The sequence below is a fragment of the Leopardus geoffroyi genome, chromosome A3 (genome assembly GCF_018350155.1).
Source record: "Leopardus geoffroyi isolate Oge1 chromosome A3, O.geoffroyi_Oge1_pat1.0, whole genome shotgun sequence".
Taxonomy (NCBI): Eukaryota; Metazoa; Chordata; class Mammalia; order Carnivora; family Felidae; genus Leopardus; species Leopardus geoffroyi.
The window spans coordinates 30,511,629-30,529,520 of record NC_059336.1 but is presented as its reverse complement, the minus strand read 5'-3'; the positions used below and the strand labels follow the sequence as shown (position 1 = coordinate 30,529,520).

General features: G+C 51.5%; 1 protein-coding gene and 1 long non-coding RNA gene across 8 annotated transcripts in view; one reads left to right on the top strand and one right to left on the bottom strand.

The window, feature by feature from the left end:
- Window positions 1–2,694: 2,694 nt before the first annotated feature.
- On the bottom strand, window positions 2,695–14,396 carry MAVS (mitochondrial antiviral signaling protein). 7 transcript variants are annotated; one of them, XM_045445195.1, is made up of 8 exons: window positions 14,291–14,321; window positions 11,913–11,983; window positions 11,002–11,149; window positions 9,684–9,858; window positions 8,306–8,481; window positions 7,451–7,607; window positions 5,158–5,666; window positions 2,695–4,243 (listed from the first exon to the last, which is right to left on the bottom strand). In XM_045445195.1, exons 2-8 carry the CDS (start codon window positions 11,969–11,971, stop codon window positions 3,806–3,808), a joined length of 1,662 nt encoding a protein of 553 aa, XP_045301151.1. In that variant the 5' UTR covers window positions 11,972–11,983; window positions 14,291–14,321; the 3' UTR covers window positions 2,695–3,805. The 7 variants fall into 7 exon arrangements, with proteins under 7 accessions (XP_045301151.1, XP_045301154.1, XP_045301152.1 ...); XM_045445198.1 differs by lacking the exon at window positions 14,291–14,321 and adding an exon at window positions 13,198–14,136; XM_045445196.1 differs by lacking the exon at window positions 11,913–11,983 and having other exon boundaries at window positions 11,002–11,187; window positions 14,291–14,396.
- Window positions 12,073–17,892, top strand: part of LOC123580460 — a 24,741-nt gene continuing 18,921 nt past the window's right edge. The window contains exon 1 of the long non-coding RNA XR_006703311.1: window positions 12,073–12,177. This is a non-coding gene — a long non-coding RNA (uncharacterized LOC123580460). The remainder of the gene's footprint in view (window positions 12,178–17,892) is intronic.

The following is a 17,892-nucleotide window of genomic DNA, read 5'->3' as shown; positions in this document are numbered from 1 at the left end:
GATCAGACTAGGAATGCCAACACTACTTTTCCTGTGGGGAGGTAGGGGGCAATTCTCGGCCATCGGTTTAGTGACGGTCCTTCAATGGAAAGCAAGTGACCTCAAGGCCTGACCGACTCCATTCCTGGGAGACTCCTATTAGAGCAGGAAACATGCTGTGGAATTTGAACCGGCCCAGTTGGGTAATTTCTGCCTGCTGGAAGGGCTCTGTCAGAACCTGGAGGAGGCCCCTGGTGCAATGGGCAAGCTGCCACGGGACACCCCCAACTGTTGCCTCTCTGGGACAGAAGCAGTAGCCAGACACCTCCAAGGAGCTTGTCAGTGGAAGAACCCCCTTTGGTCCCCTCTCACTAGGACAGGAACCCAGTGCTGCTCACTCCTTGAACTAGTTCAAATGGGATGCCACCCATGGCCAAGAAACCAACAGGGGAATGCCTAATGCTGCCTTGGGAGAAAATAGAGGGCCTTTACCACAAAATTCTCCCAACCCACATGTGCCCCTTGGCTTTCTGAACCCCTCACTCTGAGTTATAAAAGGAGCCTGTACAGAAAAGGGGGAATCGGGCAGGGATGAACAAGGATGGCATGAGTCCGTAATTATTAAGGCTGGATGGTAGGCACATGGCAGGTTCTCCTTCTGTTTTCTCTTATATATATTTCTTATATACATTTCTTATATTCTATTTTTGTGTGTTTGAAAGCTTTCCGTCAGAAACAATGTTTCTTAAAAGAAGCTATGAATAATCTAATGCCTGGCAGGGCAAAGGGCATCTTCTTGATCTCTGACCAGAAATTCCCCCTAAACCCAATTAAATCTGAGCGTATCCAGCAAGGAAAACAGGGGGAAGGTACGGCATTGGTCTGGCTTCAGTAGATTATCAAGCAAGGTCTATATTTCCCAAGGAGAAAAAAGCCATGGTGGCTCATATGTTCCGAGGGAAATGTTTTAGCAGGAGAGACAAGGTAGAGAGGGATTGTATTTTGACAGGTGGTGAGTCCCTAACGGATCAGGTTGGCACTGAGCCTCTGGCCCCACCCCGGCCTTCACCCTGAGGTGAAGTGTGCTTTACCAAGTCTCCCAGTATAAGTGCCAAGTTTCCCAGTCTACTGAGGGTAGAGGTTCTCTGTCCTCTCCTGGGGTTCGGGCCTCCATGTGGTCCAGGCCATGGTGGTGGGAGTTACCTGTGTCATTCTCCTCCTACACACCCCCCTGCAGCTGAAAGCCTCACTTCAAACCCCAGGATTCCTGAAATCTGACATATCTTACCAACTATCCCAAGTCCTCTCCTGGCCACAGGCCTCATTGCACTGGCCAATTCCCAATGCTGCTTCAAGTTGGCATTTTAGAGACCTTCAGTTGACAACGGCCAAAGTAGGGATGCTGTTTCACGTAGGCCAGGATTAGGGCTTCTGGGCAGCATCATTTGAAAACTACCTGGTAGGGGGCACCTGGGTGGCTCAGTCAGTTCAGCATCCGACCCTTTGATTTTGGCTCAGGTCATTTTCCCATGGTCATGGGATTGAGCCCCATGTCAGGCTCTGTGCTTGAGATTCTATCTGTCTCTCTCTCTCTCTCTCTCTCCCTCTGCCCCTCCCCCCTACTCATGTGCTCTCCATCTTTCAAAAAAATCTTTAAAAATCTGAAAAATGCCTGGTAGGTCCCTGAATGATTCCTATACACCTTACACAAAGGTCTCTCCCACATGGCTGGTCATTGTGCTTGAAATTCCACCAGCTAAGTAACATCCTTTGGGACTACACATTACTTTCTTGAGATACTCTTTTCCAAAGCTATCCTGGGAGGGTAACACATTAAAACTAGTACCAGGGGGTAGTGTCTGGCTGGCTCAATCAGTAGAGCATATGACTCTTAATCTTGGGGTTGTGAGTTGGAGCCCCACGTTGGGTGTAGAGATTACTTTAAATGAATGAATGAATGAATGAATGAATGAATGAATGAATGAAAATTTTAAAAATAATAAAACTAGTACCTGTCCATGAATTTTTTACTGACCTGGGTATCTGAGAATGAGGGAGGGCTAAAAGAGGGCTGGTTAAGAGCAAAGGTGATGGGAAGTGGTGCAGACAACTTGGGTAAGGACCTCTCCTGATTTTAGGGTGCAGGCCATTGGATTTGGATTGAGGGTTGAAAAGAAATTCAGAGGGAGGAGAGGTCATTCAAGGTGGAGGTCACTGAAGCCCCCTAGGGCAGTGCGAAGAAAGGCCTTAGCAGCCAAAGCAGGGTACAGGACTTACCAGCTGACATTTGGGGGAGTACACAGCTACTACCCCCAGTATCCCCCCAGAGTGCTAGTCTGTCTCGTGCAGAGAACAGGAATGGAAGTGGCTTCTGGGTCTCCTATGCCTGCTTCTTGTCCAGAGATGACTGCCTGAAAAGAACCCATGAGGATATTCCCCAACCCATCTGGTTTCTGGGGGGCCCCAGGCCTCACCCTGCACTGCTTTGCCACTAGACATGCCTCCCTCCCCGCTCCCCAATGCACAAGATGAATAAGAAACAAATATAAAGGGAGTGAGGGGAGGTAGCAGGGTCTGGATCTGCCTCGTAAGGTGTAGCCAATCACTCCAACCCCTCCACATTTACAGCACCATGTATCCAACACTTAATAAATGCCAGGAACCATTCTAAGATTCATATAGATAAACTCATTTAATCCTCATCACACTAGGAGATTTGTTTTTATATACATATAAAATCTTACTATTCATCCTCATTTTACAGCTGAGGAAACTGAGGCACAGAGAGGTTAATAGACAGCACAGTGACAGAGCACAGAGTGAGTGAAAGTTCGAGTGGGGTACAGGCCCCACCCCAAACTACAGAGTTGCACCCTTACCCACTGGGCATTGTGCCTCTTATACCCTCATGTCTACCAGGCTTGGCAGGGGAGAGGTAGGGGCAGCTATCAGCAGTCACCTACTCTGGGGAATGCAGGCACTTGACAAACACTTGTGTGCTTTAATCTCAGAAGAGCCCAGTGGAAATGAGCCATGATACTCACTGGCCATGTGGGGAAGCAAGACCAGAGAAGTCTGATCATCTTGTCAAGGCCACACAGCCCAGGAAGGGGTGGAGCTGAAATCCAAACCTTGGCCTGAGCTTACCCTGGCAGGTCTCTCCTTCCCAAACCCCCCTCCCCACCACCACCAAGCTAAAGACCACGGAGACCAGAGGGAGGGAAAGGGAAAATGGGGGTGAGGAGACTGGAGAGGGGCTTCAGAGACAGTCCTCAGGCCTAGCAGCTGCCTTAGGTTCCCTAGGGGTCCAGGGGAACCTCTGGACTTCCCTCGCTTCTTGGGGGACCTCAAGCAGCCAGGTCCCTGGAAATGGATCACCCTTAGGTTCCTGGGGCTTTTAGGGTCTGGAGCAAGGTCCTGTGGGATCCCCCACCCTGCACATCTGCTGGCCACCAGGCACCAGGGCAGGATGGGGGGGAGGGGGAGGGTTCTGACCCCCTGCATGATCTAGCAGCACCACCTCATCTGTGGACTTGAGCAAACAGGGTCTGGATGGGGGTACCTCACCTCCTCCAGAGAATAAAGGCCACAGACCAGATTGTGGGTTGTGTGAAGTCTGGAGTACATGTGGAGTGCACGGGCTGGGACAGAAATCTGGTCTGCACTCAGTCTGTGCAACCCCCCCCCCCCCCCACCCGGCTCTCCTCAGGCCCAGGCTCCACGAGCCCCATGAAAGGGACAAGACGGGGAGATAGCACAGTCCGTGCTTGGGCTAGATGTCCTACAGGGAAGGGAGCAGACTCGGGACAGGGAGGCCCTAGGGGCTTCACAGGCGCCGCCTATACAGCACAGCCAAGAGCATGGCGAAGAGAGCCCCAGCTGCAGCTGCCCCAAGCCATGGAGCATAGAATCTGGCCGGGACAAACTTGTCCTTGACTGAGGGCTGTGGGGCAGCAGGAGGCCCGGGACTACTCTCTACCAGGTCAATGCTGGGATCCTGGGCCACTTGGATCCTAATGGAATCCACTGACTGGTACTCATTCTCCTCTGGGGCGTTGTCAGGCCCTGCGCCCAAGGACTTGCTGCAGCTGAGGGCCAGGTCCGCAGAGCAGCCTGAGAACGGCTCACTGTCCATGTGGGAGACCAGCCGGCCAGGCTTGCTCAGCTCCAACTCGGAGCCCCAGGTGGCAGAGTTGTGGTCTGGCTCGGGCAAGCTGTCTCTGGTGGAGGTGCCTGTGGGCTCTGGAGCCACTGGAGGAGTCTCCTGAGAAAGAAAGGAAGGGCTGGAAGGGACTGGGGATGGCCGGACACCCAAATGGGTGGCCCCATTCCCAGCCAATACATGAACTAGCATCTCAACCCTCCAATTCCCAGCCCACAGTATGGGAGGAAGCCACCCTCTCTTGGAGACTCAACCCAATGATGGTGCAGGAGGGCACTGAGAGAGAAGGTGTCCAAGCCTCTGCAGTGGTGTCAGTGGTAACTTTCTCCAAGGTACCCCTCTCCCTACTCACCGGCCTGCTTGTGAGCTCACCCCCGCCCTCCTAGAGCCCTTGGCAGTTGTGGCCCCATCCTACTTCAACATTCTGCCAGGGCTGAGGCCATGGAGCAGCCACAGGGTCAGAGGCTTGGCCATGTGCCTAACGGGTCCCTTGGACTTGGTTCTTCCAGGCAGACAACAGGAGCAGGACTAGATGTGCTGGTCCAGAACGGGCAGCTGTGGGGGGCTGTTGGGTCAGTGTGGCTGTCTCAGGCTGAGACTGCTATCTACAAAGCCCTGATAATGGAGAAGCAGACTGGATATCCTGGGGGTGAAGAGCAAGACATTGAGGCAGACAGGCCATCCAGCTCTATCCCTCACAGTTCCCTCATCTGCAAAATGGTGCTGCTAGGCCTAATATACGGCTTTGAGCTCTAAACGGGTTGATGCACATGACCAGTGGGGATGGCCGCCACACCCACCCCTCCTAGGAATCCACACTCAAGAGCTCTAATGATTATTAGTACTCTAAAGGATTTGGTGTGGGGTCCAGAAGAGGCCGGATCTCAGCTATCCCTATACCCTTGAAAAGAAGCCCTGGCACAGCCCAGGCTGGAGACAGAATGGAGACTGGAAAGGGTCCAAGGATAGGGCTCGGGGGAAAAGCCTGGATCACTGGTAGAAGGGCAAAGACTCACCCCTGAGGATATGCTGCTCCTGACGGGGGGCACTGTGTTGGCAGGCACCTTGCTGGGCGCTGTGCTTGTGGACATCCTGTGGTCAGGCACCAAGCCAGTAGGCACCTTGGGTGCCACTGTGCCAGCACGTGTGGAGTTGATAGGCAGTTTGGATGGCGGTAGACTAGTGAGCACGTTAGTAGACATTGTACCGGAGGGTTTCGAGCTGGCAGGCAACTTGGAAGGCATCATTCTATCAAATGCTGAGTTGGTAGGCACTTTGGAGGGTGCCATGCTGGTGGTCAATGAGCTGGCCAACACCCCAGCCCCAGGGCAGATGGTAGCCTCACCATGGTCACCAGCACCCCCTGAAGAGGCCAAGCCAGGGGAAGAGGAGGAGATGCCAGTAGGCGGAGCTGATACTGAGGGTCCTGGCAAGCGGCTTGCCCTGGGGATGGAACGGGTCAGTGGCTGGAAGGAGACAGATGGAGACACAGGCCCACGGGGTGATGTGAGGCTGGAGGCCATGCCTGCAGGTGGTAAAATAAAAGGGAAAACACAAACCCACAGGACTGTTACCCTAAAAGCACAGTCACCTGGGATCAGAGAGCTGAAGAAGGGTCTCAGTTCCCCAGCTCAAGTCCCTACTGCACCCAGGCCTCCCAACATCCTCCCATGGAGTCTCCACAGTCCCTTTGGTCACTGCTCCCAGGCCCCGAGGTCCAACAGCTGCAGGCGCATCCTCAGCCCTATCTAGCCTTAGTCCTTGACCTAAAGTCAAGTCTGTTCTCTCATGAATGAATGAAATGGTTCCTCCCCTTTACAGCATCTAGGAGCTTGAAGATCATTAATTATCCTCTCCTCTTTCTTCTCCTGCCTGGGACACCCCCCTTTCCTCCTGTGTCTGCTCATTAGCTTGGTGGAATTCTGGATGCTCCTCCCTCTGCCACCTTCCCCTCCCCCACCAGTAGGAGCCACCCTGGATCATGGCAAAGGGCAGCACGATGGCTCAGCAGGTGGTAACAGTCCATATAGGCATTTATATCCAGATCCCCCATGGTACTCTGAGAATACACATGCCAGGCCCTATGGCTGACAAAGGCCAGAAGTAATTCTGATGTACCACCCCACGCCCACCAAAATCTGACACCACAGAACCTCATGGGACCTGTATCCACGCATGTATTGAAATCTAAGTGCCCTCTGCCTCCCTGGTCCACAGCAGCATTTCCTGAAAGGTGTCCCATGGCAAGCTGACATTGCAAAGTATAAATGGGTGCTTGGGGAAGAGTTCTGGGGTGAAAGGAGTGGAGGGCACTAAGATGGCTTCTCAGAGCCTTTAACTGTTCAGGTGCCTTGTGGCTGTCCCAGGGGCACCAAAGGCTGGTCAGGCTATAGTGTTACATGGAATACAGTTTAGGAAACAACGGAGCAGAGAGATGCCATCCTGGGAAGTCAGAGTGGACAGCTCTATATTCCCGAGGGTGGGAACTGAGATCTGGTTTTGGGGCCCAGGCCCTTAACTGATGAAAATCATACTTCCTCTGGGGGCTGAGAAGTTTTAGTGATTCATTGGGAGCTAGAGCCCCACTAGGGGTAGGGCAGCGCCTAAGGGCTCTAAGGGCCCCTGCCAATAAGTAGCCCAGCTCTTCCACACTGTCCTCCAGGTCCTGGTGAACCCCACAGGGTCCCCTCAGCAAAATCCACAAATGGCCCTAATGCTCTTCCCCTGCCTGTATCCACATCCTCTGCAATGTGACTGTCAGTCCTCTCATCTAGAGACAGAGTCTGTTCCCTACTCCTTGACTCTGGGCTGGCCCCGGGACTTGTTTGGGCCACAGAATGAGGCAGGAGGGAAGACTGCCAGTTTTGAGCCTTTGCCCCAGGAGTCTGCTCTCTCAGAATTCTGCTCAGCTGCCAGGAAACAGACTTGTCTGGTGAAAGATGAGGACTCACTGAAGAGAACCAAGGTGCCCCCCCCCCCCCCACCCCGCCAACAGGCGTAAGTAAGCAGTGCGTACACGGGTGTGTACGAAAGAGGGAATCCAGCCAAGATCCAAAGAACTACCCTGAGCCAGCCCAAATTGCTGACCCACAGAATCACGAGCTAAATAGTCCTATTTTAGGCTACTAAATGTTGGAATGGGTTGTTACGTAGAAAATACTAATACACCCTCAAGGAATTGGGTTGCTCCTGAGGTAAACTCCCTTTATTCCCACCCTCGCCTCCTGTCCAAGGAAGCCAGAGGGGCAACCCTAGTCTTCACCCTCTGGGAGGTCCGAGAGGTCCTATGGCTCCAGGTCACATACGTACCTGCTATGTGGGCACTGCCTGGTTCTGTGTCCTGCTCCTGACGCCCACTGGAGGTCAGAGGGCTGAGGGCTGCCATGTCAGAGGAGGGCTCCAGGGGGCCAGCTGGCCTCCTCAGGACAGTCCCAGAACTGGGTGTCTGTGGGACTTTCTTTGAACTCTGCAAGAGGGAAAATGGAAATGAGGCAGCTGCTTCTCCCAGGAGCAGGCATCTCCCACTGGCCTCAGCCTGTGCCATGGAGCACAGAAACCAGGGAAGCCCCTCGCCCCGGCTTTGATCATTGCCAGACCCTCTGTCCACAGGAACGTACCTTACAGAGAACACACACCATCCCATGGGGAGTCTCTGTTCATCTGCCTGGCCCTATCAAATGTCCCCCTCTCTGAGGCTACTGCACAGACCCCTTTCTTGGGCTTCAAGTCCATGGTCTGGTGTCTCCTGAACACCCTGCTGCCTGCTCATCACATCTCAATAGAATCAGTAATTTTCGCCCTGAACTTGACTTTACTGGCAATAATTACTCCATCTACCCTCTACCCCATCACCTCCTCTTTCCCCAGTACTCCTCCAGTGGTCATTCTCCGGTCCTTCGGTCCAGCTCAACATCTCACACGGACCACTTCAAAGACCTCCATACTGTGACCTCACAGCTGGTTGATAAGCAGGTTGGGGGTTGCCATAGGGTGAAGCCCTAGTCAGCAGTCTGAGAGCTGGTTTGGGGCATATCTCCATTGGGGGAGCCCTTAGGTTCTGAGCAGAGGTTAGGCATGACTTGTGGTGGGGGCAGAAGAGAGCTTCTAGAGGCTGGGCAGACAGGAACACAAAAGCAGGGGTCCAGACTAGGCGTGAGAACACACCTCTCCTAGGGACCCTGGTGGCTCAGTGTCCTGGACAGGCATGGGGAAACTTGGCTCCTCCTCTCTGTAGCCGTTGTGGGGGGCGCTGGGGGCCACGGCAGGTGTGGAGGGCCCTGGAACCTCAGCAGGAGCTAACTGTGGCTCCAGTGGGGCTGGGGGGCAGTTCTTCGGGACCCCTGGAAGACAAAGATACAATGATGTCAAGGAGGAGTCAGAGGAACTCCCAGTGACAGGAGAGGCCTGGATGCTCCTGGACCCCCAGAGCCATGACTATAGGCCCCCCACAGCTCCAAAAGCTGTCCTGAGGTGGGATGTACTCCTTAGAAGAGACAAGATTCACTGAGTGGGAGGCAGGAAGGAGAGAGGAGGTAGGGAGGACAAAGACAAGAAGAGGTAGAAGGAGTAGAAGGGTAGAAGAGAAAGGAATGGGGGTGGGGAGCATGCGGGGCACCTCACAGGCCTCTCACAACCCAGACTGGGTCAGCAGTCACCACTTCTCTGTCCCTCAGCACTCTGGAACCCAGTGGCTTTCTTCTCCTCCTTGTAGGCGGTTGTCACCCCTAACTAACCCCTGACCTGATGCTCTTTCCTCAGAAAGAAGGGAGGAAAAAAAGAAAGCAAATGGTGGGGGGAGGGGGGGGAGTAGAGCTGTTCTAAGGCTTTAAATCTGAGCAGTGTCTCAGGAGTCGTCTCTAGTCTAAAACATACATAGGGCTGGCTTGAGTTTTCTTCCTATCTTGTCCCCTCAGACCTGACCTGACCAGATCCCTCTGGGCACTCAACCTGGCAGGGAGCATTGAAAGGGAGCTGAGGAGTAACTGGGCAGCTGGAGTGGGGGACCTAGAAGGCTCCAGGGGTGCTAGGGGGAGAGGAAGAGATGAGGGAAAGGAAGAAGGAACCCATGAGGGAGAAAGAGGAGACATGAAGCGGAGGAAGAGAAGAGAGGAATGGAGAGAGGGAAGGTGAACTGAGGGAGAAGACAGGAAGTGGGAAAGAATGGGAGGCAAATGTCACAGCCACACAAATTAGAAGGCCCACTTGCTGAGCACACAGGAGGCACCCAGTCCCAGCTAAGCACTCAACATGCCACCCACTGTCCCATGGTATCCACCACAGCCCTATGACGTAGATGTCTGGCCATTAACCCCATTTTACAGAGAAGAAGACTGAGGCTTAGGGAAATTAAGGCACTTCACCAAAGGGACATGACTAACAAGAGGCTAAGCTGGGATTGACACCCAGGTTTGTCCACTGCCCAGGAGTGATGGGAGGGAAGGGGACAGTGGAAGGCAGGAGGTACAGGGGTGAGGGGACAGACAGAGTGGAGGCCAGGGGAACGACAGGGGTTCCATGAGGAGGGCCAGGGCAAGAAGCTCACCGGGCAGGTTGCTCTGGTAGACAGAGGCCACTTCGTCAGCAAGACCAGCCAGCTCACAGATCCTCAGGGCCTTGATGAAGGATTCCACCCAGCCAGTCCGCCGCCGAAGGCTGTTGAAGAGCTCCCAGAGGGTGCCCTGGTTCCCCCAGAGCTGGTAGTAGGCCCGCAGTCGGTCCTGGAACACAGCCAGATGCCCTGTTCAAGCCAGGTGGCCCTGGACCCTTCCCCACTCAGGGACAGCTGCAGAGAGAGACACCAAGTAGCCACAAGAGTGTGGCAGCCATGCGAAACCAGGTCAGAGCCCAGGACAAGGCCAGTGTCTGGGCCCAAGTGTAAAGGCAGCCTCCAGGAAGTAGGCTTTTAGTGTGTGCCACGCTCTGAGCTCAGGGCTGTGTGTGAATTATCTTAATGCCATGACCCCTACTCTACTGGTGAGGAACCTGGCAGTTCCTCAGTTTATGCAGCCCCCAAAGCAAAAAGAAAGGGTTTGGATTAGCAGAGGAGGAAAAGGGTGCATAGGGAACAGGAGATGAAAGGAGGCAAAAGGAGAAGAGAGGCAGCTGACCTAAGAATCAGGAGGATGGGGAATCTCGGGGCGGCAAAGGTTTTAAATCTCACATACAGACTGAATTCCCACATTCAGACAAGCAACCAGACAGCAGAAACGAAAAGCCACAGAAAACATTTACTGCAGAACTGGTCACAAGGCATCCCCACAAGCCCCCAAATGAAAGGCAGGAGGGCAGGGGCAGACCTTGTCAGCCACAGGCCTGCTCCACTGCTACGGCCACCTCACCACTGCCACCTCAGCTGCGTTGAGGCAGCAGAGGGCCCGGGCCATCTGGGAGCAGCTGAAACTGGGAGGCGGCTGGCCCCGCTTCACTTGGGGCCACAGCCAGTTCTAACAGATGAGGGCGGTCTGGCTCCCATGAACTCTCAAAACTGAGCCCTGGACTCCCTGCCAGGACAGAGCTCCATGACAAGGAGAACGGAGTCAAAACTGAGGAGGAGTAATAACAAGACAGACCGAAGAAAAGGAAGGTTCCCACTGAAGCAGAACGGGGATTGAAGCCCAGAAATCTCAGGCAGCTGGCACCATATTTTTTAGCACTACACCAAATGGACGCGAGAGGGCGCTCAGCCATGTTGGAAAGGCCATCCTGACCCACACTTGATTCAGCAAGTTAGAGAAGCGTCAAGGTCAGGAAGCAGGATGCAGACAATAACCAAGAAGAAAGGAGTTGGCCCTGGCTTTGGGTGAAGCTCTGAACCCCCAGCCTGCCCCAAGTCAGTGGCTGGCTGTCATGCCCCAGCTCACCTGGTCACTTATTGTGAGGCAGGACAGATAAGGCAGAATCTCCAGAACATGAATATGACCAAAATTGCTGTAATGGTGGCGGATATACTCGTAAGTCTTGTCCTCAGCAAACGTCATCGCTGTCCAGGTTCTGAAGTGACAGAGGGCACTGGCCCAAAAAAGGATGGGCTGAGAGGGGAAAAAAGACTGGAAGAAAACACACCACATATGGCAACAGAGTTGGGAGTGGGATCGGACAAAAGGCAATTACTTCTTTCTTTCTCAACTCTTTGGAATGTTTTGCTTTCTTTAATCATCCAATTTTATTACTGCCCAAGTCCAGAGGCCCTCAAAAAATAAAAAATGAATTGATGAACAAAAGAAATAAGATCCAGAAGATCTAGGCCCCATTTCTGTCTTGTAGGTTGGTTGGTATTGCGGAGAGTTCTGACTCCTTGCCATTGTCCTAAGGTCTGTATGTGCCCCTCGTTGCTGAAAGCAAGAAGTGCTACTTCTTTGGGGTGTACTAGGGAGAAAAAAAGCCCAAAAGGATAATAATAAGATCATCCTACTTTAAAGGTGAAGAAAATGAAGTACCAAGAATAAGGGCTTGCTAGTTAGTGGAAAATTATCAGGCTCCAGGATCAGTTTCTTTCCAGAACATGATTGCAGGCCCACCATTAAAGCTTGCCACATACATGTTCTTAGGGTAGGAGGCTGAGTTCCAATCACTATGTGTGATCTGGGGCAAATTACCAGTCTTTTCCAGGCTTGTCTTCACCCCTAAAATGGCTCAGAGAGCTTATTTTGACAACACAATAGTTCAACCTAGTAAACTTGACATTTACAAGCGCCTCAATTACAAGCAATTGCCTTAAGTAGCACTTACCACAATTTGCAATTATAGATGGGGCTGTCTGCAAATTTCTTACCTGCTTCCCCCCTCAGGGAGAGCTGTAGGGAGTAAGAGGGATAAGATCTCTGCCATCATCCAATTTATATTCTATTGAGGTGGGACAGATGACAAATCAGTAAATATACATATAAATAAAAATTCCAAACAATAATCAAGGTTATAAAGAAAATAAAGCAGGATAAGAAGACAGGACTCCTGTAGAAGGGCATGCTGCCTAGGCAGAGTTGGTCAGGAAGTCTTTCTGGATTAATGACATTTGAGATGAGCCATTCTGGACTCAGGTGGAAACAAGCTTGGCACGTTTAAAGCACAGAAATCCGTTCCGGGTGGTCCAGGTTTAAAAAACTAGGGGAGGGGCTGAGATCAAGGTCAAGGAGGTTGGGAGTGGTAGCTTATGGGGGCATTGCAGGAAAAGACTTTGAGTTTTGGGTTTACTTTTTTCTCTCTAGTGTGAAATGGGGAGCCATAGAAGGCTTCTGAGCAAGGAAGGGAGAGGATTTGACTTATGTTAAAGACCTCCCTGGTAGTTGTGAGGAGCTAGACTGTGGAGGGACCAGGATGGAAGCAAGAAGACAAATCAGGAGGCTAAAGCAGGGAGCCACGTGAAGGGTACGGCCAGAATGCCAACCATGGAGGTGGTGAGAGGTGGCTGGATTCTTAGTGTGTTGTGTATGTGGGAGGTGAAGAAGGGAGAAGAATCAAGGATGATTCCTCAGGCACTAGGTGCATGGATGGTGCCATTTTCCAAGCCAGAAAATCTGGTGGGCAAGTTGTGGCACAGAGAGGACTCCAAAGATCCATTCTGAAAAAGCTTGAGAGGCTACTAGATGTCCAAGTGGATTTTCTGGGAAGGAAGGGATCAGAAAAGGGAGGGCCAGGTGGTGTCAGTCTTGGGTGGGACTCTAGGAGGCAGTGCTGCAGAGCACAGCTGAGCTGCCAGTCCCTCACCACATGGGAAATGGGGCGACAGTCCTGTCTACCGGCCTCAGAGCCTCATGTTGCCTGCCTCCCTTCGTCAGCCACCAGGTGCTACATTCCTGGTGGGGCAAGTGTTAATGACAGAGGTCAAGAGGATCAAGGAGGTGGTGGGGTGGGAGTCGTCTGAGCCTTCAGGAGATGAGCAAAGAACAACTCTATGGTGACGAAATGACCCTTTTCTCCTTCTTTCCCATGGCATCCAGGGAGGTACCAGGACAGAATCAGGTAACACATTCTTCTGCACCTGAGCCTCAGCCCTTAGTAACACAGTTTGGGGAGTATGGAAATATAACATGCTCCAACCAAAAAGAAAGGAAGCCCACATTTGTTCACATATTGATGGTCCACTTAGGCAGCACATCCTGGGTTTCTTTCATTTAGGAGAGGAGAAATGATGCCAGGTTGCACAAGCAGACCGGTGATCCTGACAGGATTTGAACCCAGGACTTGTTGCCTCCTTGCAGCTCACCACGCATCTTGCAGAACATGGGGGCAGCTGCAGCAAGTGAGACTCACAGTACTAAAGGGACCAAGGCCACTGTCTGGGTGAGGGTGCCCCTGGGAGACTGCAATATTTAGTCCTTGTCTTGTGCGAAATGGACATCGTTCCGACAAGGCTGAGAGCATTCTAACCTGCCCTCTACAGCAGTCACAGTTCTCAGGTAACTGACTATCCTTCTAGAAGTTATTGAGGCTCCGCAGCGTGCAGGAGAACGTGGTTGTTTGCTGTGTTGTTGTGGTGGGTTGTTTTGTTTTGTTTTTTCAATGTTTTCTTAGCACCTCCTTGTGGTCTCAGAGAAGAAGGGCGGACCAACGTTGCAAGGAGAATTTCCTACCCGACAGCCTCGGAGGCTCTGAGTGCGTCCCGGAAAGAAATAATCTTCGGGCCCAGAGGGGCGAGGCCTCACTGCTTTGGCTAGGATTCCTGGATGGGACCAGGCCCGCGGAGGATGAGAGGCTGTTCTGAGCAGGTGTCATCACCGAGAACTGTAAAGATCTCGGGGAGGGCGGCGGCCCTGGCCCCTAGGCGCGGCTCGGGGAGGTTGGCCCATCCCGGCTAGGCCTCGTCCCAGGGTCACCCTCGGCCTGCCGGTGCGGCTGGAGGACCTCAGCTGCCTGTGCCTGCCTCCTTCCGGCCCAACCTCCCCTCCAGTGCCAGCAGACGCCCGGCGCCACCCCGGGTGCTGGCTGAGGCTCGTGGAGCCCTCGCTGCCGTGAACCGCGTGTGCCCTTAGAACCAGCCCTTCCCCAGACCCGCGCGGCCAGACCTGTCCCCGGAACCCCGTGCGCCCCAGACCCCGTGCGCCCGGGCGCACTCCGAGTCCCACTCGGCTTCTGCCGCCGCTGGCCACCTTCCGGGGAGGCGTCCGCGCGTCCTGAGCCGACGGGACCGAGCGCCCGGGGAGGCTATCTTACCTCGGGTTGCCACCACCCGCCGACAGGCCTACCTCCGGGGACAGTCCGGAACCCTCCCCTACAGGGGAGGGGGAGGGTGGGGAGGGGCGGGACCGCGCGGCCATTGGCCAACGACGGGGCGGGGCTTCGCGGCCAGCCAGAGCCCCTGGGCGGCGGGGGTGGGTGCTTGGCCTTGGCTTGGGGGCCTGGACTTGTCGGACGGGTGCACCGGACCGACCTAGGTTCCTGCTGGGGCGCAAAAGATAAAATTATTTTCTTTCCGTGTTTGTCTCGGGCAACTTCTAGGAGAAATCCAGAGTCTGGCCAGAATCCAAGTGGATGGCTGATCTCGGAGTCAGTGGTCCCCATGCTTCCTACTCCTCCTACCCAGTAATTTGAGGAGTGAAGATCTTTATGTCGTTTGCACCTGGGCGCCCAGGGCCTGGCACACAGTTCGTGCTCAATAAATATCGGGTGACACCAAAGTTCGCACGGGCGCGACGCCAATGCTGGGCCTGAGGAAGCAGGATCACGGTGGACGGAGGCTGGGTAGGTGGGAGCAGGGCAGGGGCGCCACTGTGGGCTTGCCCAGCCTTCTGGGTGTGGTTCTTGACTGCTGTGTGGGAAAGGCCTCTGCCCAAGGGTCTGGGGCAGGTACCTCCCCACAGTGCTCGCCAACTGCCTGACCCTTCCTCTGCTTCCGGTAGAGGCCAGCAATTATTGAGCCCCCACTGTGCTCCAGGTACAGGCTTGAAGCCTTATACCTTAAGAGTCCACTAAATACTCTCACAATAACCGGGCAGAGATTTATTTTTCCTGTTTTAAAGAGCGATTAAAAGATTTCAGAAAATGTTTGGCAGTTCTTACTAAAGTGAAACATGCCAACCCTATCACCCAGCCACCACTCCTGGCTGTGTGTCCATCTAAAACCATGCACAATATAGGACACCTGGGTGGCTCAGTAGGTTGAGCATCCGACTTGGATCCGGTCATGATAATGATCTCATAGTTTGTGGGTTTGAGCCTCCCACCCGGCTCTGTGTTGACAGCTCAGAGCCTGGAGCCTGCTTCAGATTCTGTGTCTCCCTCTCTCTCTGCCCTTCCCTTGTTCATACTCTGTCCCTCTCTCTCTCAAAAATAAACACAAAAAAATAAAAAATTTTTAAAACATGCACAATAGCTAATGTTCCTAGTGGTTTTGTTCACAATAGGCAAACTCTGAAAACAACCCAAAGGTCCATCAGCAGGAGAATGAGGAAACAAACTGTGGTGTGCTCACATTATGGAATAGTATACAGCAGTGAAAAAGAGCGATCGGTTAATACACATAACATGGATGAATCTCACCAGGATAAATGGGCACCATGGCTAACTAAGCACAAAGAGTACATGCTATCTGTTCCTCCAGTTGCAAGGTAAAGCAAGGTTCAAAAACAGGCAAATCTCATCTACATAAATAGAAATCATTCACTGGTTCCTTCTGTGGTGGGGTACATGGGAACCCTTGCAGGGGATGGAAACTTCTGTATCTTGATGTGAGTGGTGGGTACATGGGTTTGTGCATATACAAAACTTCATCAGCTGTACACTTAGGATTGTTACGCTTTATACTACAACTTGAAAATGAAAGAATGACAACTGAGGAGTTAAGAGGTTTGGCCGAGATCACACGGAAATGCCTGAGTACATACCTGTCTCCAAAGCCAGTCCTCCCAAACTAGATCACGGGAAAATGCCTGAACACTTTCAGATGAGATTTTATTACTTTATTGGGATATTTCACAACATTCAGCATTTACAAAAATGTTGTTAATGTCACATCTGAACTCAACTAACTGTAATAAAGCCAGCTCTGCTTTGTTTAGCCAAGGCAGAGTGAATGCCGATTGGTTCAAGAATTACTCCTGCCTGCTACCTACTCCAAATCCATGATCTCATATCTAATTCTTGCAGGAACAACATTGGAAGTGTGGTGACTGGCTTCCAAATGCAGTTGCATCCCTGTCTCTACATTTGTCTGGACATCCCAGGACATTAAAAAAAAAAAAATAATACAGCTTCCTCAAAAACACAATGAGGTATTATCTTGGTCCTTTGGGCTGCTATAACAAAAATACCATACACTGGATGGCTCACAACAAACATTTATGTCTCAGTTCTGGAGGCTGGGAAGTACGAGATCAAGGTGCCAGCACATTTAGTGTCTGATAAGGGCCCATTTGCTGCTTCACAGACAATCTTCTTGTTGTGTCCTCACATGTTGGAAGGGGCAAGGGAGCTCTCTGGGGTCCCTTTTAAAAGAGCACTAATTCTATTCGTGAGTGCTTCACCCTTATGGCCCAAATCACCTCCCAAAGATACCACCTCCAAATACCATCACACTGGAGATTAGGTTTCAAAATATGAATGGGAAGAAACATAAACCTTTGGTTTATAGCAGATATAAATGTTTAGGATGGCTATTATAAGACAAACAAATGGAAAATGACAAGTGTTGGCAAGGATATGGAGAAATGGGAACCCTTGTACATTACTGGTGGGAATGTGAAATGGTACAGCTGCTGTGGAAAACAGTATGGCAGCTCCTCGAAAATTCAAAAATAGAATTACGACATGATCCAGCAAGTCTACTTCTGGATACATACCAAAGAAATGAAGCATATATGTATACACACATCCATAACCAAAAGGTAGAAGCAACCCAAATGTCTACTGATGGATGAATGGATAAACAAAATGTGGTATGTACATATAACAGAATAGTACTCATCCTTAAAACGGAAGGAAATTCTAACACATACTATAACATGGATGAACTTCGAAAACATTATGCTAAGTTAAATAAGCCAGTCACGAAATGACAAATATTGTATGATTCCACACACGTGAGGTATCTAGGATAGTCAAACTCATAGTGCCAGAAAGTAGAGTAGTCGTTTCTAGGAGCTTGGGGCAATGGAGAATGAAGAGTTAGTGTTCAATGGGTAGAGAGTTTCAGTTGGGGGAGATGAAAAAGTTCTGGAGATGGATGGTAGTGATGGATGCACAACTATGTGAATGTACTTACTGCCAATGAATTGTACACTTAAAAATGGTTAAAATGGTAAATTTTATGTTATGTATATGTTACCACAATGAAAATCCTGGTCTAGGTAGTCTTCTTCCACCTTTTATCTGGGTCCCACATCATCTCATCTATGATATGCTTGCCAAAATTCATAATCCGAAGCCAATCACAAAGAAATGTCAAACAAACCCCAAATGAGGGACATTCAACATTTGTCCAGTTCAATACATTAGCCATTTTGCACAGTAGCCATTTCCTACAAATTAAATAAAATGTAAAACTCAGTTCCTCAGCCCCACTAGCCACATTTCAAATGCTATTTTTGTATGGCTAATAGCTGTCATGTTGTACAGCACAGATACTGTGCGTTTCTATCACTAGTGATCTACACAATAACTCTCCAAAAATGTCAAGGCCATGGAAAGACAGGGAGAGACTGAGGAACTATTCCTGATTAAACAAGAATAAAGAGACGTAACAACTGAAAGCAATGTGGGATCCTGAATCAGACCCCAAAACAGAAAAAAAAAAGGGGCACCTGGGTAGCCAGAGCGTC